This window comes from Carcharhinus amblyrhynchos, chromosome 6 (genome assembly GCF_965287045.1).
Source record: "Carcharhinus amblyrhynchos chromosome 6, sCarAmb.v2.hapA, whole genome shotgun sequence".
Classification (NCBI taxonomy): Eukaryota; Metazoa; Chordata; class Chondrichthyes; order Carcharhiniformes; family Carcharhinidae; genus Carcharhinus; species Carcharhinus amblyrhynchos.
In genome coordinates this window covers 105,336,400-105,361,101 of record NC_137329.1, presented here as the reverse complement: position 1 = coordinate 105,361,101, position 24,702 = coordinate 105,336,400, and the positions used below count along the sequence as shown (strand labels likewise).

Below are 24,702 nucleotides of genomic sequence, written 5' to 3'. Positions count from 1 at the left end.
TTGAGAATGGATGCAAAAGAATTAGATACCATTGCACAGTTCTATGCAGTAGCAAGAACATAAGAACATAAGAAATAGGAGCAGGAGTAGGCCAACTAGCCCTTCGAGCCTGCCCCGCCATTCAATAAGATCATGACTAATCTGTCGTGGCTCAGTTCCACATTCCCGCCCTCTCCCCATAACCCTTAATCCCCTTTCTCATCAAAAACCCATCAACCCGCGTCTTAAAAATATTTAGCGAGGCAGCCTCCACCACTTCAACGGGCAGAGAATTCACCACCCTTTGAGTGAAGAAGTTCCTCCTCAACTCTGTTCTAAACCGCCCCCCCTTTATCTTGAGGCTATGCCCCCTAGTCCTACTGTCCTTTCTGAGCGGGAAGAGTCTCTCCACCTCTATCCTATCCATCCCATTCATCATCTTATGCGTCTCAATGAGATCTCCCCTCATTCTTCTAAACTCTAACAAGTAGCTCAACCCCCTCAACTCCGGCATCAGCCTAGTAAACCTCCTCTGCACTCCCTCCAAGGCCAAAATATGCTTGCGTAAGTACGGCGCCCAAAACTGCACACAGTACTCCAGCTGCGGCCTCACCAATGCCCTATACAGCCGCAGCAAGACCTCCCTACTTTTATATTCAATCCCCCTCGCGATGAAGGCCAGCGTCCCATTCGCCTTCCTGACCACCTGCTGCACCTGCAAGCTGGGTTTTTGCGACTCATGCACAAGGACCCCAAGGTCCCTCTGCACCGTCACCTGCTGCAGTTTTCCTCCACGTAAGTAATAATCCTTCCTACCATTATTCCTACCAAAGTGGACCACCTCGCACTTGCCAACATTAAATTCCATTTGCCATTTCCTGGCCCATTCGCCCAGCCTATCGAGATCCTTCTGTAGACTCTCCACACCCTCCGCACAATTTGCCTTTCCACCAATTTTGGTGTCATCAGCAAATTTCGACACCCTACACTCGGTTCCCTCCTCCAGACCATCTATATAAATGGTAAAAAGCTGAGGCCCCAGCACCGACCCCTGGGGCACTCCACTAGTCACCATCCGCCAATCCGAATAGCACCCATTGACCCCCACTCTCTGCCTCCTATTTGACAACCAGTCCTCTATCCACGCTAACACCCTACCCCCAACTCCATGTCCCTTGACCTTCTGCAATAACCTCTTGTGAGGTACCTTGTCAAACGCCTTCTGAAAATCCAGAAAGACCACATTCACCGGCTCTCCTCTATCCACCGCCCTAGACACATCCTCATAGAAGTCCAGTAAATTTGTCAGACACGACTTCCCTTTAAGGAAACCGTGCTGCGTCTGCTCTATCAAGCAGTTCCCCTCAAGATGCCTCGCTATTTCCTCCTTGATGACGGATTCTAACATTTTACCTACAACAGATGTTAAACTAACAGGCCTATAATTCCCCGCTTTTTGCCTGGCACCCTTCTTAAACAACGGCGTAACATTAGCCGTTTTCCAATCTTCCGGCACTTCCCCGGAATCCAGCGACGTCTGGAAAATAACCACCAAGGCATCCACTATCACCTCCACCATTTCTTTCAGGACCCTCGGATGCATTCCATCCAGTCCTGGGGACTTGTCCACAATCAGCCCCTCCAGTCTGTCGAGCACCACCTCTCTAGTAACAGTAATGTCATCGAGACCCTCCAGTCCTACCACCTTTCCATCTCTAACATCCGGCAAATTATTCACATCCTCCTCCGTGAAGACCGAAACAAAAAAGTTATTCAAGACCTTGTACCAGGGAGTGCAGTCCCTTGTGACAATATTAATACAATCAATTATGTTATCAAGAAAATCTGTATCCCTGCAAGCAGCAACATATAATTGCGAGGAAGACATCATCTAATAGCCAATTACAGAGGCCTGAGAGCACATTCCCTGTCAACCTTCCCAGCTGAGCAAATGTGACAAAAGCATAATCGAGGAAGAGACATTTTGAAACATGTTCAATGGATTCACAAATAAATTAGCTTTGTTTATTTTGATCATAAACAGAAAAACTCAGCAGGCAATATCCAATTACCTTTTCTGGGGAGCGATTCTCCTGTTCAAATGCTAACACTTCAAAGTCTTTACGGAGGCGTGGTCCTTTAGGTAGCTGCATACCTTTAAACTGACTTGAATATTCTGTTTCACTGAGCATCTTCCCCAGTTTAAATGGAGAAACATGCTTATTTCTGGTGTGAACAATCTATGGACAGGGACAATAGTTCTTAGTGTTGTGAGTAAAGATGAATAAATAAACAACACAGCACTCAAAGAAAGTTATGACAAGATACAACCTTCACTTGTTAAAAGTATTAATTAGGAAAGTTTTTGGAATGTGACATTTCACTAACAAGATGGAAATAATTACAGTATTGGTTTTGTTTCACCTAACAAGAATATAGCTGGTGCAAAGCTGTCAGTGAATTCAGCATCATCACACTGTTTATGCAGATAGTTGTCTGAATTAGATTTTAAATTTATGCAGACTTTGGACCATGATGCCTTCTAAACTTGTCCCCATTAAGGGGACAAGGGGACAAGTGATTAATTTTTCCACATACTAAAAATTGTAGACTGATCTTGGAAGTTAAAACAAAAACACGTACGTAAAACCAAAACCTCCAATGGATAGAGAAAGCAGCTATAAATCACCGTTCTCAACCATGTAACAGCTCTTTTCCCCAAAATATCCTCATCTATTCCTCTTTCAGTCCATGATTCTTTGTTCTCAGTGATGTTGACCCTCATATCACCACCTTGCCCAACTCCGCTGATTTCATTGTCCAAACTCCCACTACCATTTAAATTCTCCAACCTATTCCTAGCCAGCTCCTCCAGCTTGCATTTTGCATGATTCAGCAAGCAGCTGCTAAAAATGGCACTGCAGCCCCACATGCTTGTTCCCCAGCTCCATCCACCCTTATGTGCAATTAAGGCAATCAACGCTGGCGTTTGGAGTCATACCTAGCACAAACAAAGATGGTTGTGGTCATCATCTCAGTTACAGGAGTCCTCGACTCACCCATCACAGCTGCTTCAATGAACATTCAGCCATCATAAGGTCAGAAGTGGGGATATTTAGTGATAATCGCACAATGTTCAGCATCATTCATGACTATTAAATTGAAGCGATCTGCATCCAAATGCGGCAAGACTTGGACAACATTCTGGCTTTAGCTGATAAAATACAAGTAACATTCATGCCACCCAAGTGCCAGACAATGAACATTTCCAATAAATGAGAGAATCTAACCACTGTCCCTTGATATTCAATGGTGTTACCATTGCTGAATTCCCAACTATTAATATCCAGGGTGTTACCTCACAAATCCCCAAAGCCTACAAGGAACAAGTCAGGAGTGTGATGGATAACTCTATTTGCCTGGATGAATGCAGCTCCAACAACACTCCAGGATAAAGCAGCCCGCTTGATTGAAACCCCACCCACAAACATTCAATCCTTCCACCTCCAGAACAGTGGCAGCAGTGTGTACACGATGCCCTCCAGGAACTCACCAAGGCTCCTGAGAGAGCATCCATGACCACTACCATCTAGAAGGAAAAGAGCAGCAGACACTAGGGAACACGATCACCTGGAAGTTCTCTTCCAAGTCACTCACCATCCTGACTTAGAACTACATCATTCCTACCTTCACTGTTGCTGGGTCAAAATCCTGATACTCCCTGTTAACAGCACTTTAAATGTATCTAAACCACACGGACTGCAGCAGTTAAGTTTAATTATTGATATCACAAGTAGGCTTACATTAACACTGCAATGAAGTTACTGTGAAAATCCCCTAGTCGGCACACTCCAGTGCCTGTTCGGGAACACTGAGGGAGAATTTAGCATGGCCAATGCACCGAACCAGTACGTCTTTCGGACTCTGGGGAGAGGGGAACTGAAGCACCCGGAGGAAACCCACAGACATGAGGAAAACGTTCAGACTCCACACAAACAGGGAATCGAGCCCAGGTCCCTGGCACTGTGGAGCAACAGTGCTAACCACTGTGCCACCCCAAGAAGGTGGCTCACCTCTACCTTCTCAAGTGCAATAAATACTGGCTGAGGCAACATCCACATCCCATGAATGAACAAAAAAAAAACAACAGCAGGGGGCAGCTAATTGCTTGGATGTAGCCTCCCAGCAGCAGTTCTAGTGCCAGCATTCCTGCCTGCTAGGGTGTAGCAGGTTACCCTGTGGAGGGCAACTTCCCTGCCTCACTTCCCTCCCAGCCCCAATCCCTACTTGCCAGAATTGAGGCCCAGCTGCAAAATCCAGCTTTTAATACTATTTTGAAAAGTTGGGAGAGAGGTACTTTCATTTTGAATTCGCCTCCTTATTTACGTTCAATTGCTGCCTGCTACTCTGTTAAAGCTGGAAGGTCTACGATAGACCTCCAACAATATCATCACTAAAATCGAGACTACTCATCCAGCCTTTGCTGCTTCCTTCCATCCTGTTGTCTACCAAACCCAGCTTCCTGAGAGTTTCACCCCAAGCTAGCACTGAACCTGATCTTTCTCTGGTTTCTCTCCCATCTCCTCTCATGTTACCTTCAAATTTATTTTGTTCATATGATCCATCCCAACTCTCAACCCCATTCCCAATAAACTGTTAACCAGTCAAATTCTTTTCCTGGTCCCTGTTAATTAGCACTATAAATGATTGCCTCTCCTCATGTATTGAACCCCAATCCTTTTCAAGGATGGCATCTACACTCTCCTCAAAAAAAAAAGCTACCATTAACCCCTCTGTCCTTGCAAACTAATCCCCCTTCTTCCATCATCCTTCCTCTTCAAAGTCTTTGAATATGTTGCATCTCTCAAATTTATGCCCATCTTTCCTAGGACTCCATTTCTGAACATAACTGATCACTTTGGGCAGCAGTGGTTAGCACTGCTGCCTCACAGCACCAGGGACCCAGGTTCAATTCCGTCCTCAGGTCACTATCTATGTGGAGTTTGCACATTCTCCCCATGTCTGTGTGGATTTCCTCCAGGTGCTCTGGTTTCCTCCCTCAATCCAAAGATGTGCAGTTTAGGTTGATTAGCCATGCTAAATTAATGCTGTGTCAGGGGAATTAGCTGGGTAAATATGAGGGGTTGCGAGAATAGGGCCTAGGTGAGGTTGTGGTCGGTGCAAACCCGATGGGCCAAATGGTCTCCTTCTGTATTGTAGGAATTCTAGGATTCTTTCCATATCTGTCACAACACAAGTGACATTACCCAAAGTTACAGGTGACATCCTCTGACCATAATTACATGATTCCTTCTCAACCTCTCTGCAGCATTTGACATGGTCAGCCGCACAATCTTCCTCCAACTCTTTTGGATTAGACAATTAACTAAGTTAAATAAACTGCGGGACAAAATAAAAGGGGCAACCCCTTAAAAGAGGAACCACCCAAAATAAAAGTAAATCACAAATGAAACTTAAAATATTAACCAAAAAGTGATTAAGAGGATGAAAAGACACCCCAGTCCCTGCAATGCCCAATAGACGCAGAAGGCCTCTATGGTACCCATGGATACTGCATGCTTCCTCTCCAGGAACAATCCCCCTCCAGTATGCCCTTCCCATCCCATTGTTCCACTGAGTGGGACTGTCACAATTTCCTCTGATTAAACATTGAGAATCTGAACCAATTGTCTTCTGGCCACATCACAATCTTACCACTAATTGCACTCTCCCCTCTGGCCACTGCCCCAGGCTGAATCAGACAATGTGCAACTTGTTCAAAACATATGACTCTGAACTAAGGTCCAATAGCGATATCTCTATCCTCCCCAGACACAAAGACTGCCTAGTCCACCTCTGTAACAACGTCCCCAACTGCCTCAGCCCAACCCCTGCAGAAACCCTCAACCATGCTCTGTTATTTCCTAACTTGAGTACATGCAGTCCTTGGCCTTAAGACACAACTAGTGCCTAAGAACCACATTGCAAGTCAAAACGTGATGAGTCAGAACTGATTTTTTTCATTGGAACAATAGTACAAATGGGGTATTGGTTCCTGAACCAAGGAAAGAAACCACTCATGGGCTCCCAATGGTGTTTAATGCTCTCAATTCTTGCCCTTTAAAGTCATTGAGATGACTGTACACCTTAGCACAATTTCTATGGTTAGTGTAGGGGAGATAATGAAGCCAATCACCGTCAGTTGCTTATTTAATCTTGAACTTCTGAGAGTCTGTGCAAATATAACATAAGCGTATAAATGCATTAATATTGTGACAGTTGTGCCAAAATAAGTTAACAGAATAAAACACTCGTTTCCAACCAAATAAAGATGGTTTGATGTGTCCAAAGAACAGCACAAAACATCAATGCATACGTACAAACATTTTGGCATGGCATTGTAAAGTCAAAACCAACGTTATAAAGTTGAAATGGGACACATTCATTTATAAATGTTGTAAGTGCCGTTAGTCGTAACTCAAATTTTGTAAAGTCGAGGACTGCCTGTATTCCAATTCTCACATGACCTGTTGCCCATCCTCTACCCTCCAGAAATTTCAGTTCTAATCAGCAGCAAAACACATTCCAGCATTGATAACTTACGATGGCTCCTGACCTAGCAATACTTTAAATTTAAAATTCCTATCCTCAGTTGACATCCCCCCCCATGATCTCGTCCCTCCCTACCTCCAACATCATCTGGCCCAACAACCCTCCAAGATCCCTTTGTCCTCTGACTCTGATCCTTTCCGCATCCTCCACTTCCACATCATTGATTTTCAATCTTCTAGACATTGAGTTACGAAAGTCACTCCCTAAATCTCTCATTTCAGATCCCTCTTAAGACATTCCTTAAAATTGTTGTCCAGTTACAGTCTTGAGCTTTGGGATGGTTTCCTCTGTTAAAGCTGCGATATAAATGTAAATTGTTCTCACAATTTAGTTCTATCAAAAACAAGATGACAGAAATCATCAGGCTGAAGCAGCTCATTTCCAACTTGCCCATTTCCCAGATTGCATTTTGTACATTTATAGACATAAGCTCATTGTTACAGCTGTCGCTTCAGCTGACCTAATTTCATGCTCAGCTAAATTAGAGAATCTGGGCCAGAGCTTTCTGGGATCGATTCAACTGCCTAAACATGACGGGAGAACTCCAGTGCAATAAAGACTTGGGCTTACATGTCCATTGGCCAAATGATTAACAGGTGGGTGCTAGCTTCCAATTGTGTGTGGACATCTAATGCCATGACTCTCAAGGTCACTGTTGCCCCTAATTTTTCAGAGAGTAATTTTTGCAGAGTTGCTCAGTCAGCTACACATAGCTGTGACTGATGCTCTGTTCAGGCAGGTGAGCACATTCATTTCAGGTGTAATCAAGCTAGTCAGAGGCTTCATGGCAATTCGTGTTTCCCAGCATCCAGGGTGCCATTGATTGCACTCATGTGGCCATCAAGGCATCAGCTGGGCACCTTTGTCAATAAGGAGTTCTGCTCCAGAAATGTTCAAATCATTTGCGATCACAGGACCCAGATTCTACAGGTAAATGTGAGGTGCCCTGGTAGCTCCTAGACAGAGCTGCTTGTGGCTCTAACTCATCTCAACAGATGGTTGTTGGGTGACAATCAGTATTCCTTGAAAAGGTGGCTAATACCATCACTGTCATTTGTCACAAGTATGTGGGGAGAGGATGATAGGTCTGCATAAAATGGAGTTCCAATGCCTGGACTGGTCTGGGGGTGCCCCTGCAATATCTGCCAGAGCAACTGTTGCTCATTGTCATTATCTGCTGTGCTCTGCATAATCTTGCTCTGTCTAGGGAAAACCACTGGATAAGGAGGACACTGAGGCCTCAAGAGAAGGAATCTACTCGGATGCAGTGCCCAAGCAGGAAAGTAGTGAGAATGAAGGAGTTTGAGGTGAGGAACCTTCAGGAAGGCAAGAACACCAGGGAGGCCTTGATTCTGCATGCCTTCAGCTAGACTGCCAAAGCCTGCCTGCTGTCAGAAAACAAGGGCACCACCTCCTTCCCAGACATTTCACACATAACCATGCTATGAACCCAGTTTCTCATCACTGCCTCAGTAATAAAGTTTGCTGCCCCAAATGTCTTTTACTGGGCACTGATGGAGGTAAAACCCATTGAACACACAGGACACTGAAGGCTTGTGAGCAGAGAGTAATTTTTCTTTATGACTTTTAAGATAGACAAAAAACATCCAATCCAAACTGACATAAACTTAATATTTACAAAAGAAAACCTATGCAACCCATTGTAATGATCACTGTGTCTTAAACTTAAATTTGTGGTTCCCCACCACCTCCCTCCCCCCCCACCCCCCCGCCCCGTTCCCCCAAACATGCCAATATCTGCATTGGTGTTTGATGTAGAAAGAGGGTGTGCTAGGAATGCATCTGCCATTAGCACCTGTTCTGGTGTTACGAGAGGTCGTTGGCTTTTTGTCTGGCTCTGAAAGATGGTTCATGTGAGGAAGGAAAACAATCAATCCTATTAGTCACATCACACAATCAATGTCCATAACGTGTGACGGGTGTGTGTGATATCAATGGTATCACAGTGGCTTCGTGATTGGTGAATCACTGGGTATTGTATGTCAGAAGTCATTATGAGGGATCAGACAACCCGACATTTTCACTCTCAGCCTGTCTTGCTTCCACCCACTGGACTCATACGTCCCTCAGAGACAGAAGCCCCTCAGCGACCTGAGAACCTTCCTCTTCGCTCGCATTCAAGCTTCACGGCTCCCAGTGCATGGTTGGTGAGGATTACCAGGTTTGCCAATTCATTACCAGTGGCAGATCTCTCGGCATCATTGTGGTGATGTTTCTCTTCTAAGTGCAAAGCTCCATTTGGTACTCAACCCTTTACCTCCAGCACTATACCATGGTGTCCCCATCATTCCTTTACCCTGCAAACCATGCACCTGTTCCCAATGCCTTTGATGGACCCAGGATTTCAGATCTTCTCTCCAGTCTCAACACACATGAGCAGTGGTATATTCTGAGACTCCCTGATTCCTATACTCAATGAATGCAGCTGAGGAGGAGCATCCTTCCTCAGTTCTCCACACTGGACCATGCCAACTCAAAACTCCTTCTTGCCGAGTGCAGAACATCAATGAACCTTTTCCAGCTTTGTATCCACATGTGTTGGACCAGGTTGTGCCCGCTGACTTTAGCTGCCACCCATGCCCAGGCCTTCTTGGTTAGGTGGGGTGGCCTTCTTCCGTTGCATGGCATCACGGTGTCCCTCCTGGCAGTCACCACCAGGTGCAGACTGTCATCCAAAAATCTGGAGGTTTGCTGCCCACTTGACTTGCCTCCAGCCTGGAGTGTCTTCCTGGTGCTGCTGCCACCATGATGTAGACCTCCCACTGTCACCTTTGGTGTCTTCAGCTGTCTCAAAGAGCCACATTTCCCATTAATCCTGCCATTGGCTGTTGTGTCCGCCACACAGCCGTCAGCCTCTCACAGACCCTATCTGAACATGTTTCACTGGCTGATTCAGAGTGATATTGCATTGTTTCATTGATTGTGGGAGGAATGGAGTTGTGCAGCTCCTTCTGGTCCTGCCTGCCATGCGTGCACATAAAATTCTCACTCAGATTTCTAAAAATGTTAAAAACATAAGAAATAGGAGCCCAAGTAGTACTTTCAAGCCCATCAAGATGATCAAGGCTGATCTTGGGCATCATCTCTAGTTAATCTGCCCATTTCCCAGATCCCCAAGATACTTCTCAGCCTTAAATGTATTTATGATGGCATATACACAATCCTGTGGGGTAGAGGATTTCAAAGGTTTGCAACCCTTCCAGTGAAAGAATTTCTCCTCATCACAGCCTTAAATTATTGTCCCTTATCCGGAGAACATGCCCTAATATTCTAGATTCCTCAACCAGGGAAAATAACGTCTCAACATCTACCTTGCCAATCTCCTTCGTAATTTTGAATGTTTCAATGAAATCACCTCTCATTCTAAATTCTAAAGAATATAGACTCAATTTACTCAGCTTCTCATCATAGAATAACCCTCTCATCACAGGGACTAATCTAGTAAACCTTCACTGTCTTGGCTTTAATGCAAGTATATTCTTCCTTAAGTACAGGGACCAAAAGCTGCATACAGTACTTTTACAAAGTCCAGTGCAATTGTAGAAAGACTTGTTTATTCCTGTATCCCAATCCTCTTGCAATAAGAGATCAACATGCCATTTGATTCATAAACAGAAAAGTACTGGAAAAACTCAGTTTGACAGCATCTGTAGAGAAGGAAAATAGAGTTAATCTTTGAGTCCGTATGATTCTTCTTCAATGTTAAAGAGAGGCAGAAACATGATGAATCAGATCTTGTACAAGAGGGAGTAGAGCAGCTGCAGCAGAGGTGGTGGTCAGCAGTTAATGGGAGCTAGGAGAGTTTGCAACAAAGATGTGTAGGTCACAAGACAGAGGAAGTATTAATGGCAGAAGATTTTAGTAGTTGCACAAAAGGTATCAGAATGTGTTAATGGGAGAATAAAAGTCAGTGCTCAGTGAAAGCAGTGCTAGTTGATTTCTTAAATACTTGTTGTACCTGCACTCTGTGTGCTACTTGCACGAGTAAAGACAAATCACTCAAAGTGATATAATTGTCTACTTTGAAAACAAACAAAGTGTTTATTCAGTGACTCTATTTTGAGAAGGTGCAGTAGGTAGAATTCCTATGTCTGAGCCAGAAAGCTGCAGGTTCAAGTCCCATTTTAGGGCTCAATAGCGATGGAAGGTACATTCATAATCCTACTAACAGGTTGCCCATGGCAACCAAATTGCCCATGGTTGGCAGAAAGGAGGAGGAGAGACTTCCAGTCAGCCAGGCTTGATGAGAGTAACACACCTCATGCTGTAACTTCCGGCTTCAGGCTCACAACCCGCTCCAAAAAAAATAAGCTACAGAATATAGACACAAGCATGTGTTTCACCTGCCTCACATGTCTCTAGAAGCTGGAAGTCTTCCAAGTTGAAGTTCATCATTTGCTCATTCTGCATGGCAGCTTTTAAGGGATCATTTATCTTAGCTACTCTCTTCCTTTTTGAAAACTTGTAAAAGCAATGTATTATATCATTTGCCAGTTTCTCATATTTCATGTTATCCTAAAATAATTGAGTTTAACATTGGGCATGCCACCTCAAGGTCCCAGTAATCACAGGACTCTGCCCTCATACAAGTGCCCACTACCACCCCTCTCCTGACACCCAATCCTCCTCTGCCCACCAATCCCAGCCTCTCCTACACTCCACGTACCTCACAAGTTACCTGTTGCTGGAATTCTGGGACTTGGGCTTTAGGTTCTGATTGCAGTCCCAGTCCTGCAAGGATTAGAGAGCTGCTGACTAATCTGATTGGCTAGAACCTCTTAAAACAGGATTTCCTCTGAATGAGAGGCAGAAATCTTGCTTCCAACCAGTTAACACTCATTGGAGCATCAAATCATTGTGGGGCAGGCAGTGACAGGCATCAGAGAATAGGATCTATGCAGGGAACAGCAGCAAAAAAAAAAATTGAAGTCACTTTAGCTAAATATGTAGCACGTCTGAAATAAAACGGATGAACTAGTGGGGTAAATTTAAAGTCATTGTTTTCTCAGATTGTTATGATGGAATCAAATTTTCTTCTTGTATTTATTATTCCAAACATTTAACATTACTCCTTTCCTACATTTAGATTTATCCAAATATAGTTCATAAGATATAGGAGCAGAATTAGGCCATTCAGTCCACTCTGCCATTCAATGTGTTCCCCCCAAGTCTTCAGATGGCATAAAAAGAAACACCACAGCCCCAGAAATCCTGGCCCATCTTCAGCAATTTGATTAGCCCCATTCATATGGAGGTTAAAGCCCCCAAAGCTATGACATTGCCTTCGTTACAAGCTCCAATAATTTGTTGTTTAATGCTCTGTCCAATAGTATAACTACCTGTTAGGGAGCCCATAAATTACTCCCACCCTTGCTATTCCTAATTTCCAGCCATACTTATTCTACTTGCTGATTTTCTGAGCTAAGATCCTTTCTCACAAACCTCCTTATGTCACCTTCCATCATCAGGGCTAGCCCTCCTCCTTTTCATCCTGCCTGTTTCTTTGAAGTATTGTTTATCTTGGAATATTTATTTCCCAACCTTGTAAACATTCTCTGTAATAGCAGTTAGATCTGAACCATTTACCTCTATTTGTCCCACCAGTTCATTCATTTTATTCAGACGTACTACCCATTTAGCTAAAGTGACTTCAATCTTTTTTTTGCTACTGTTCCCTGCCATGGATCCTATTCTCTGATGCGCTACCACCTTTAAAAAGACTTTCCATCCCTTACTGTACCATATCAATATACTTATCCATTGCCTCTATTTCTATCTTTCAATTCCTAAATCTTCCTTTATCCATACCCATATGACAGGGGTCCCAGAAAGATTCAGGTGAAGACCATTCCAATGGGGCAGCTTCTTCCTTCCCCAGTACTGGGGCCAAAGCCCCACTTCTCCACACCAATCTTTGACTCACTTCAACTTATTTACCTTATGCCAATTTGCTGATGGCTCAGGTAGTAATCCAGAAATGACATTTTTTAGTTCTGCTTTCTAATTTACATTTGTTTTAAATTGGTACAATTGTTCAATGTTATATTTTTTGACCAAGTTCGATCATGAAGACATTCTAGATTTTGCTTCCATGGTCTCTGTACATTAAAGTTATTGCTACCATTCATTAACAAGACTACACAATGGAACAGGAAACAAAATGAATAATACCTGTTCTGCAGACAATAATGGAGAATTGCCCAACTGGCTTTTCCAAGCGAATTGTCTTTGGTACTCCGAGCTTCTCGCTAAACTCTTCCGTGGTGCAGTATTCAACCCTGCTTTCTTTTGAAGTGCATAGCTAACCTATTAATTACAAGCAGACTGTCTTTAATACTAATGGTTGATTTCTTCTCATCTTAAAACATCCCACATGAAACGTTATTTATAAAAATGGGAAATTCAGATCACTGCACAGGGAACTACCGGCATGGAAGGTAAATTAAAAATCATTGTTTTCCTCACATTGTTATGATGGGATCAAATTTTCTTCTTGTATTTAGTGTTCCCAACATTTAACATTATTCCTTTCCTATATTTAAATTTACCTAAATACATTTCATAAGATATAGGAGCAGAATTAAGCCATTCAGCCCATCGAGTCCACTCTGCCATTCGATCATAGCTGATAAGCTGCTCATCCCCATTTTCCTGCCTTCTCCCCCAATATATTTCTATATAATGGTATTGACTTCAAACTTATATTAGCCCCTTTACAAATTCTCACAATAACTTCATTGCAGTGTTAATGTAAGCCTACTTGTGACACTAATAAATAAAAACTTTACACAAGAGGAGATACAGAATATTTGCTAGAAATGCCAGGAATTCCCTTTCTTAAATACAGTCCAGCAAAAACAACTAAAGGACCAGTGGTATATCACATTAATAATCATTGTTCTTACTTACGCCATTTCTAACTGCTTTCTCTGCATCCTCTTTTCTAGAAGATGTGTTGTCTTCCTTTTCTTTCTGAGCATCAGTAGCCAATTGTTTGTCTTCACTCAGTGATGGTTCTAGCGCTGAGTGCAAATGGCAGTCCGCAGACTGTGACCTAGCAACTTTAGGCTTTCGGGGAGCATTGGGAGTTTTGGATTCTTCCTGATTATCTTGAGCCTTCTCAGTCTCTCTCTTACTGAGAGCAGAAGATTGCTGTTTCGCTAGATCAGATACTTTGGGTATTGGTTCATGAGATTTGCTTCCAGAATCACTGTTCCAGTCCCAGTGAAAAGATTGGGAAACTTGAGGTGTATAATATAGCACTCGTTTCTTGGAGATAAAATTTGGTTCCCTCGTATTCCCTAAAGTACGAAAAGAGATCTGTGCAATTCTTCTTATAATAATCAATTCCATTTTACAATCAGGTTACATTTGACTTCAATAGCAATTTGTAAATAACAACACATTTATATAGTTTTCCATGACAACTGAACATCTCGAAGCATTTAAGTGTAATCATTGTTATAGGAAACACAACAGTTAATTTGCACACTGCAAATTCCCACAAACAGCAATGTGATGAAGACTAGATAATCTGTGTTTTATGATGTTAGTCGAGGGTTAAATACTGGCCAGGACACAGAGGATAACACTTCAAAATAGTGCCATGAGATCTTTCACATCCAACAAATGGCAGTCCAACAGATGTCAGAGGTAGGTTCTTTACTCAGTAGCAAGAGCGTGGAATGCCCTGCCTGCAACAGTAGTGGATTCACCAACATTAAGAGCATTTAAATGGTCATTGGATAAAAATGTGGATGATATTGGAATAGTGCAGGTTAATGGGCTTTAGCTTGGTTTCACAGGTTGTCGCAACATCGAGAGCCGAAGGACCTGTACTGCACTGTAATGTTCTATGTTATGATGTGGGTATGCCGGCGTTGGACTGGCGTAAACACAGTAAAAAGTCTGACAACACCAGGTTTTAGTCCAACCTATTTATTTGAGTATATTATCAAATAAATAGGTTGGACTAAAACCTGGTGTTGTCAGACTTTTTACTATGTTCTATGTTAACAAGCAGGCAGATGGGGTCTCACTTTAATGTTTCATCTGAAAAACAGCATCTCCGACAGTGCAATGATACCTCAGTATTGTATTGGATTGTCAGCCTTGATTTTATGTTCAAGCCCTGGAGTGTGAAAGATAAACTAGCTAGGCCACAGCTGATGTACATTAGTGTTAAATCATTGCATGTTCTAAGAGCCATTTGTGATTTTAAAAATTGCTTTTAAAGCATTACACTACAGTTTTGGTTACACAGCTATGAAGTGCCTTGGAACATTTAATTATATTAAAGATGCCACTTGTTTGAAAGACGTTTATATCAAATCCTGCACGTTTCAAAACTTCTACTAGACCCCCATAGAAAAGTTACAGCACAGAAGGAGACCATTCAGTCCATGCCAACCGAAAGAGAGCCAGACACCCTTTCCAATCCCACCTTCCTGCATCCAGTCCATAGCCCTGTAGCTTATAGCACTTAGGGTGCAGATCCAGGTACTTGGGTCTCTGCCTCCACTATCAAGTTAGGCAGTGAATTCCAAACCCTCACTACCTCCTGCGTAAAAAGGTTCTTCCTCATGTCCCCTCTACATTTTCTGCCACTTACCTTGGCCAACCCATCTATATCATTTAGTAAATTATAGCTATCCTCTACAGGGCCAATCTGTGTTGTCTTCTAATTTCCCAGTCAAGCCCCCCTACCCACATTCACATCCAAATCATCAATATATAACACAAACAGCAAGGGTCCCAACTCCAAGCCCTGTGGAACACCAGTTGAAATAACTTTCCATTCGCAAGGGCATCCATCCAGCATTAACTTTTGACTCCTATTACTAAGTCAAGTTTTTAATCCAGTTCGCCACATTACCCTGCATCCCATGGGCTTTTTTTTTGATCAACCAACCAAGGGACTTTATCAAATACCTTGCTAAAATCCATGTATGCAAAACCACAGCACTACCCTCATCAGCCCTTCTTATCACTTCCTCAAAGAATTCATCAAATTTGTGAAGCAAGACCTTCCCAAACAAATCCATGCTGACTATCCTGATTAGTCCATGCCTTTCTCAATGACAGTTTATTCTATCTCTCAGGATTGCTTCTATTGATTTGCCCACCAATGTAAGACTAACTGGCCTATAATTGTTTGGCATTTCCTTCGATCCCTTTTTAAACAATAGAACTACATTTACATTTCTCCAGTCCTCCAGTAGCTCCTCTGCATCTAGTGAAGATTGGAAACTCATCCTCAGAGCATCTATTATCTCCACCCTAACCTCCTTCAGCAACTTCGGAAACAATCCATATGGCCCTTGTAATTTATCAACTTTCAAGGATTCCAATCCTTCGAGTACTTCCTCTGTCTTTAAGGTTATCCTGTCCAATATCTCAGTGTTCCTCCTGGATGACTATATCGGCATCATCCCTCTTATTTGTAAACAGAGACAAAATACTCATTTAAAACCCTTCCCACAGCCTCTGCATTGTCATTCAAGTTCCCTTTTTGGGTCCCACTTTCTCCTTAACTAACGTTTTACCTTTAACATATTAGTAAAAAATCTTTGGATTTTCTTTAACGTTACTTGCGAATCTTTCTTCATGCCTTCACTTTGATTTCCTTATTTACTTAGTCTCTGCACTTCTTATCTTGGTCCAGGGTCTCTGCAGTGCTTTGTTCTTTGTGCCTATTGTATGCTCTCTTTTTCTGTTTGATCTTCCCCTGTATTCCTCTAGACAACCAGAGGTTCTAGATTTGATAGTACCACTCTTATTTTTGGAGGGGACATGTCTACTTTGTACATTTAGGATCTCACTTTTTAGTGCTTCCCACTGGTTTTTCCACCTATTTACCCTCTAGCAGTGCTGTCCAGATAACCTTCCCTATTCCAAGTTTGTATGGTGGAGAATGTTATGGGGAGGAAATAATTTTGAGCCTTTGTCCAAAATTAACCTCCTATTTTGATGTAATTTTACTCAGTTTTAACACCCTTCTTGTGGTAGGATGCCAATACTGCATGCAATATTCCAAGTTGTCCTAATCAATTATTCTACAAATTCATCATACTTCCTTTGCCGTTGTACAGAATACTCCTGTCTACAACCAAGAATCCCTTCTAATTTTTATATGGCCACTCAATCTGCACATCCACCTCTCTTTGTCTAATCTTTTGGAATTTTACAGTTTATACTTTGTCACTGTTCTTTCCCCCCTCCCCCCCCAAAGTCTATGAGTTCACATTTATCTACAATGATCTACCTCCACCATGATCTGCTTCCTCTGACAATCTGTCTCAATATCATGCACTTTTCCTCATTCCCCTTTATTTAGTATTGGCAAACTTAATATTTTTCTTCTCACCCCAATGTCAAATTTATTGATAACATTTTTCGAAATAGGGAGGGATAGGTTAAAAAAAAAACTCAGTGAATTACTACATTAAACCTCTTCCAAGCAAAGATAAAGTTTCTCTCACTACAGATGTGCGACATGGCCTGCTAACTATTTTCAGCATGTTCTTTTTTAACTATCTTATACTCTTGAAGGGACAAGTTTGAACTTAAGGTTACTAAAAAAAAAAGCAGCTATGTATTAAATGCTTATTGGAAAACATGGCTTGTGTATTAAAGGCTTACCCAACTGCTCTGAGGGCAGACCTGCCCATGGTACTTTTTGATTAGAAAGGGGACTACAAGAGCGTGATCTCTTGGAGTTGGTCCATTTGAAATTTCGTTTGTATTCACTTATACCCTAAGAAGTAGACAAAATATAATTTAGCAGAAACTTCAAAATTCAGCAGAGGTTGGATTCAATTTCAATTACTAAAAAACAAAGATTTTTTTGAAGTTGTTTACCTAAAACTACCTAAAGACTTATCACATGCCAAAAACAGATTATAAAGGGGTATGCCTGCCAACTCTGCCATGATGCCACCACCAAACACATCTTGCCCTCATTCCCACCCCCATCCCCAGTCAGCATTCCACATGGGCCACTCCTTTCTGGCACCCTGGCCGACTCCTCCAACACTCCCAACTCCTCATCCCCTTCCAATGCAATGGCAGAGGGTATAATAGTTCCTTCTTTATCACCTCCCTTCTCCCTGGCCCAAACTCCCCAGGCACTCCTTTCAGGTAAGGCAGCACGACTCTTCCACCTCCCTCAGTCTGGTCTACTGCATGCACTGCTCCCAATGCAGCCTGTTTTACACTAGGGAAACTAAATGCAGACTGGGTGATCATTTTGCAGAACATCTTCACTCAGTCCACAAGCATGATCCCAGCATTTCTATTATTTGCTGCTTCAACCTTCCTGTTGCTTGTTCACATGCCCCCATGTCCATCCTTGGCCTGCTGCAATGTTCCAGTGAAGACCAACACAAACCAAAAAAAGCACCTTATCTTCTGATTAGGCACTTAACATGAGTTCAACAACTTTAGACCTTGAACTCTCTCCTCCATCTCCACACACACACCAACTTTCCCCACCCCTCCATTTTTAAATCTATTTCTTTGTTCCCACAGTGCCATCTGTCTGTAATTTTTCCTTAAGACTTGCTTTCACAAAACACTGACCTTATTCTGCTATTAACAGGGCGGCACAGTCGCACAGTGGTTAGCACTGCTGCTTCACAGCTCCAGGGACCTGGGTTTGATTCCCGGCTCGGGTCACTGTCTGTGCGGAGTTTGCACGTTCTCCTCGTGTCTGCGTGGGTTTCCTCCAGGTGCTCCGGTTTCCTCCCACAGTCCAAAGATGTGCGGGTTATGTTGATTGACCATGCTAAAATTGCCCATTAGCGTCCTGGGAGGTTAGAGGGATATGGGGATAGGGCCTGGGTGGGATTGTGGTCGGTGCAGACTCGATGGGCCGAAGGGCCTGTTTCTGCACTGTAGGGTTCTATGATTAACATTCTTCTATTTTACCTTTATGCCACTATCAGCATCCTCGTTAGTCTTTCTAATACTACCATTTACACATTCTTTGTCATGTGCCCATGACACCTGTCAAATTTGCGACCTATCCCAGACCCAATTCATTTCATCTCCTCTTAAACAGTATAAAATCTATAACATTTTTTCTTCAGATTTAAAGACAAGGAAAGTCATACAAACTCAAACATTAACTCTGTTTCTCTCTCCACAGATGCTACCAAACCTGCTGAGTTTTGTCAGCGTTTTCTGTTTTTATTTTAAAGGGATATGTCTTCTCGGTTTACTGCCATATTTATAAGTTAATTTATATATCCTTTCATATCCTCAGTGTCTAAAACACATCACACCAAAATAATTACTTTTAAAGTGTAGTCAATATTGCAATGTAGGATAATGGCACATCCAAATTGCACACAGCATTGTCCCATACATAACAATAAAATGAACTTATCAGTTAGATTGTGCTTAAACATTAAGTAAGGTATATTGGTTGATCAAGACATTCAATAACTATGGTTGCCAACTCTGTTTGTATTCTTGAAGAGTTGATCACAGGACACTTGACACAGTTCAAGCATTTCCTTTATAAAGTTTGGCTCCCAGACAGTACCTTTCCAGTCTATTCTTAGTCACTAGCCAAAATGCCCTAGAATTATAAAAGAATAGTCAGAAAATTTTCGAAGGGCACCACGAACAGCTCCTGATGATCTGCAAGAGATGTACTCTGATGCTCCCAGAAAGTATGTTCTGCAGTTTCCCCCCATTGTCCCAAGGATTGTGTTCTCTAATCACAGACAATGAATGACCGGCTACTTGGTTATGCTGAATTCCAGTTTTGTTTGATAACTGCCCTATTCATGCAGTGCAGTCAAGGGTCATCCACTGCAACTGCCTGTCGAAGTACAGTCTTCTGTCAGCTGGTGTATTAGTGCTGTTCATCAACTCATTTTTGCTTATCTGTCCTCAGTCTCCATCATCTCCCCCCCCCCCCCCCAACTCGCCATACCCCAATGGTTACCCAAAAGATCAATCCTCCATTCTAGAAGACCCCCAGGTAATCTGGAAGGGTTCTCACCCCTGGGGAGAACTCTCCTGCTTTCTGAATTGCACAGAGGGATCTCTTACATTCCTCAGAATAGGCAAATGGGCCTCAGTTTAACATTTTATGCAACGTCTGTACCTCAGGCAGTGCAGCACTCCTTCAGTTCTGCAGGGGAACATCAGATCATACGTTTACATCCTTAAAAGAAAAGCAGGCCACACAGCCTTACAACTCAAGTGGCTACAATGCTTAATCTACTAGGCTACAAATTGTGCCCTGATTAATCTGATTTTTGAAATAGCAATTTCCATTTTAATCCATGGTGCAAATACAATCCTGATCCATCCATAGCCTGGTGGCTGTTCAAGTGTCAGGAATAAATATTGTAAAGCTGATGCTGCCTCCACATTCTGGCCAGCAAAACTGGCTCAACTACTTCATTTGGTGGAATATACAGTTAAACTACTTGGGTGCAATCTTTTTCATCAATCGCCTTTGAAAAAAATCAAGTCCAATGTTCATTTTAAAGGGACTGCAATTACAGCCAGATGGTGTGCGTATATTTATAGGTATACTGTTTCAGCAGTAATGTGTTTAGCTTGGAATCCTTCCTCTACTCCCTTACCTAATCCGAGTCACTTTTAATCACATTCATCTCCAGAGGCATGTTTGTTGCTGGATTATAGGAAGTGCTTTTCATTTTTTAAAAAAGAAACTGGATTTTCATTTCATTTTCGCAGTTAATAGCTGATGCCTGTAATCCCTTCCACAATCGCTGATGTTTTAGGGTCGGCTGTTTAAATAATTAGATCCGAAAACCTCAGGAACGTGTTTTAGGTTGAACGTCAGGAGGACAAATAAACAACACTGCAGAGTTAGCACACACTAGTGGATTTGGGAACTGCCTCAGAACTGCTTATCAAACTGGGCTTTTTATTCCCTGTTGCAACCATGAATCACTAATACAGGGAAGAAGAGCGAGGGCATGGAGGAAGGAGAGGATTGAAGAGAGAGGGGAAGGATGGAGGAGAAACGGTCGAGGGAGGGGGGAGGGGGAAGGGGAAGGAGGGAGAGGGGAGAAAGAGTAAGGGGAGATGGAGGGAACCGCAAGCAGAGCTGGGCCTAGAGGTTGACAGAGAGGCGGGTTATTAAAATCCAACTGTTTTAAATCAAAAATCTCACCTTAAACTGCAGAGACATGTTCCCAGTGGCTCGGGGCCCTATGCGCCCCTCTCTGTGTCAGTTCTCTCCCTCTATCCCTCTTTATCACTACCTCTCTCTCGCTCTTTTTATCTCTATCTCCCTCTATATCCCCCCTCTCTACCTATCTCCCTCAATCCACTTCTCTCTTTCTATCTCTCCCTCTCTGTTTCTCTCCCGCTATTTCTCCCTATCCCTCTCTCTCTATCCCTATGTTTCTCCGTTTCCTTGGCAAATGTCGCGTCCTTCGACACGCGCAAGCGCACTGAAAGCAGAACCTGCCCTTTAGCCAATCAGCGGCCAGCTCTTCCTCTTAAAGGGCCCGCCCCCCCGCCCCCATCCGGAGGTGCTGATTGGGCGGGTTTGGGACGGGGTTTTGCCCTTGGGGCTGACTCTGTTCACTCAGAGTTTCTGCAGCAACACGCGCTTTAACACACATGGTGCAGTCTTGGCCTCTTTTGAGGTCAAACCAAATAAACAAACTCAAGTTAAATCAGGACAAAGTAAAAGGGGCAGCCCCCCCAAAAGGAAGGGGAGCAGCCTGAACCAAACCAAAGTACAAAGGGAACTTGAAAACATCAAATTAAAATGATTATTAGATTCAATAATGCACCCCAGCCCCTGCGGTACCCAACGGGTGCGGAAGGCGTCAACTGCGCCCGTGGACACCACATGCTCCCTCTCCAGGGACACCTGGCCGCGAGTGTAACGGTGGTAAAGGGGCAGATAGTCAGGATGGACGGCCCCCTCGATTGCTCGCTGCCTGGACCTGTAAATGGCGCGTTCCGCCAGGCCCAGGAGCAGGTTCGTAAGAAGGTCGCCATCCCGACCCACCTCTCTCCGCACCAGGTGTGGTGTAGTCTTGGAGCAATAGGTAGTGATGATAGAAACTTCAACTCCATCACATGGCTGAAGAGATCTCTCCCGCCCTTTGCACCTGCCGTTGGTGACTGCTGGAAGGATTTGCAGGTTGATATGCAACCCCTTTGCATGCTGAAAATACCTTCCTTATATCATCAAGTCCTGTGGCAGGACTCCTACCTGGAGTTTCTGGCTCAGAGACACAACCCGCTGCACCACAAGACCTCTTTCTTACAATTGTACGTGGCATAAACTTTGTGAAGTGAAAAAAAGTAAAGCAAAATAAAGTTTATTCGTCACAATTAGGCTTACATTAACACTGCAGTGAAGTTACTATGAAAATCCCCGAGTCGCCACATTCCGGCACCTGTTCAAGTACACTGAGGGAGAATTTAGCATGGCCAATCCACCTAATGTGCACATCTTTGGACTGTGGGAGGAAACTGGAGCACCCAGAGCAGAGGAGCCATTGCATTGACTGTAAATTAAAGAACCAAAATGTCTCCGAAATGTTTCATGGCGGGGGGAGGAATCAGGTGAACAGGGAAAGCAACTGTGTACAAGTGCTCAACTAGTTACACCCTGCCATCCCAGAAATTATCAATTCGTTCCCACTGTTGTCTGTCCCATTGAAACTAATCCTCAATCCAGTTTATTATCCCCAGTCCTATAATCCCGCATCTTGTTTGGCAACCTCTTTTATAGAATAATAGATGCTTACAGCGCAGAAGGAAGCCACTTGGTCTGTCATGTCTGTGCCAGCCCTGATTTCCTTCCCAACCCTCTATCCAGGGATCTCACAAGATCTCATCCTATGCAATTAGTAAACTATAAGGTTAAAATGCTGATGCGGCACATGCTAAATGATGTAATAGAATTATGAAATTTGATTGTTAATGTGTGGTATTTGATGTCATATGTCTTCTAAATTAGAATTTAACTATTCATGTCTGGTATTACAATTTTATCTGCTGAGAAAAGGTTGTCCTTTTTCTATTGCCTTTGTTCACTAGGATAAGTCTATGCAAGTGGCAGAAGTAAGTTTCCTGTTCATCATTGCCAACCTTTGGAAACTAATATAAAGATGCTATGGTGCATTAACAAATGATTGAATTAAACATCCTTTTTCAAAATTTGATTAAGAACTCTTTACTAATTTTTCGATGATCAGTGTTGTTCACAACATTGTAAACTGCAAAGGCATTTACCGGTTATAGATTTAGTCTGAAAACAAAGCTTTCCTGGAAGATTGCTGTTTCACTCTTATCAAACTGAGCTCTGTACCAGGAGCGCTAATTATGAAATTTATCTGTATTCAATTGAAATGATCTAGACTCGCAACTGAGTTATAACACAGAGGCACACAAAACAAAAGACATACAAAGGGCCAGAAACAAAGCAAAATGGATCGTTTTTGTTACCGAGGCTGTCCAATAGATCCTTCTATATCAAGTATTTGAGATTGTCTACATTGTATAGATTGTTTTTTGGAAGACAAGCCAGAAATAACTCAAAAATGGCTTTTCTGCTTAATCCAAAATGATGAATGTAATCTTGAATTAACATCTGTGAAATAATTTAGTTATAAATTTGATTTATACCTGAAAGAAGTCTTCCATCAGGCAAATTTCATACAAATATATCTCCTGAAACAGCCAAAATCAAAGCCTATAATTAAACTGCAGTAATGACGTTGCAATAGTGGTCACTTGGCATGCTTGCACATCTTTTAAAGTACAAGATTTTTTGATGCAGTTTGAATAGTTTGTTACAGACATCTGTAGACATAAATATGGGATGATTTTTTTTTGTATGGTGGGTTTCCTACCCTACCACCTGAAATATCAGTGGGGAACAAACCCCTGCCAATATTGGCTGCCCAACAGCCATTTAATGCTCCAAGGAACATTAAATTTCTACTCATCATTTAGGAGGAAATCCTGCCTTGCATTCATCAGATGCTCGGTAGTTCCAACAGCATCAATAGCACAGTGGCCTGGACTGGGACAACAAGCAGTCCCCAGATTTTAAGTCCCAGAGTACAGAACCAAGTTAATGCAAATGGTGGGAACGGGAGATGAGACCCAGTGGGGGAGGGGGGAAAGGTGAAGGAAGGATGCCAATGCAAAAATGGAAGCCTTCCCCCACTTTCCACTGAGGCATGAGCAGTGTGACTTTATGGGCTGCCTCCATTTCCAAACCCCTCCTGCCAGCCTAAAAATTGTAGCCAGTCATTAGCTTCCCATTTAAGGGCCTCATGTGGGTCAAGGGTCAGCAGGTCAACCTTGGTCTCACCTGTCCCACTGTAAAATTGCGAACTGGTCGGGGCAGTTGGGAGGGCAGTGTGAAGTCAGGTTTGCAGTGGGGACCGTAAAATTCACCCTGTGGTATATTATTCAGTCGGACTACATCTTTGACTTCAAAATGAGACTTTGTATTCTGACTGCTGGAAGATAAAAAATCTTTCACGGTAAGGTAACTTTGTTGAGAAAGAGACTTGTAGCACCAGAACATAGTCTAAGGCTATTTAAGGGTTTTGTCATTGAGATGTGAGCATAACCATATATGGAAATATATATTTCCACCATTTCTGCGAACAGTACAACAGTTAAATTAAAGTACAAAATGTGATTTAACAATGATGAGAAAAACATGAAAATCATTCTGTTCAACATGAAATGAGTGGCAGCTCCATGAACATGATAAAGATAGAACCTATTGGATAGCTCTGGCAGATTTCAGGGCACTCACAATGGAAACTCTTCCTCTTATTTTTGCTGCACTTCCTCCTCCTCCCTTCCTGAACTTCTTGCTGATGATATGGGCTGATCCCTCATTATCACAGTATGTAGCACAAACCTGGAAATACAGTTACAGCCGTTCTGCAGAACTACTCCTAAATGGTCCAAGCAGCAGAAGCATTGCTTGAGCATGCAGATGGTCTATTCAATGAAGCTTCTGTTGGTAACATGTATCTCACTGTGTGCCAGCTCTCCCTTTGTGCCATTCCTCCTGTTAGGAGTTATGAATCGTGTCAGAAGGTGATAGCC

At 42.8% G+C, this 24,702-nt stretch overlaps 1 protein-coding gene across 2 annotated transcripts in view; it reads right to left on the bottom strand.

Annotated features, from left to right (window-relative positions):
- Positions 1-21,027, bottom strand: part of saxo6 (stabilizer of axonemal microtubules 6) — a 36,270-nt gene extending 15,243 nt beyond the window's left edge. For both annotated transcript variants that reach the window (XM_080191129.1, XM_080191130.1), the window contains exons 1-5: positions 20,774-21,027; positions 17,254-17,368; positions 13,522-13,913; positions 12,784-12,918; positions 2,052-2,219 (exon numbers count right to left, since the gene is read on the bottom strand). In XM_080191129.1, coding sequence (XP_080047255.1) covers positions 2,052-2,219; positions 12,784-12,918; positions 13,522-13,913; positions 17,254-17,368; positions 20,774-20,791 — 828 coding nt within the window. In that variant the 5' untranslated portion in view covers positions 20,792-21,027. The remainder of the gene's footprint in view (positions 1-2,051; positions 2,220-12,783; positions 12,919-13,521; positions 13,914-17,253; positions 17,369-20,773) is intronic.
- Positions 21,028-24,702: the final 3,675 nt, after the last annotated feature.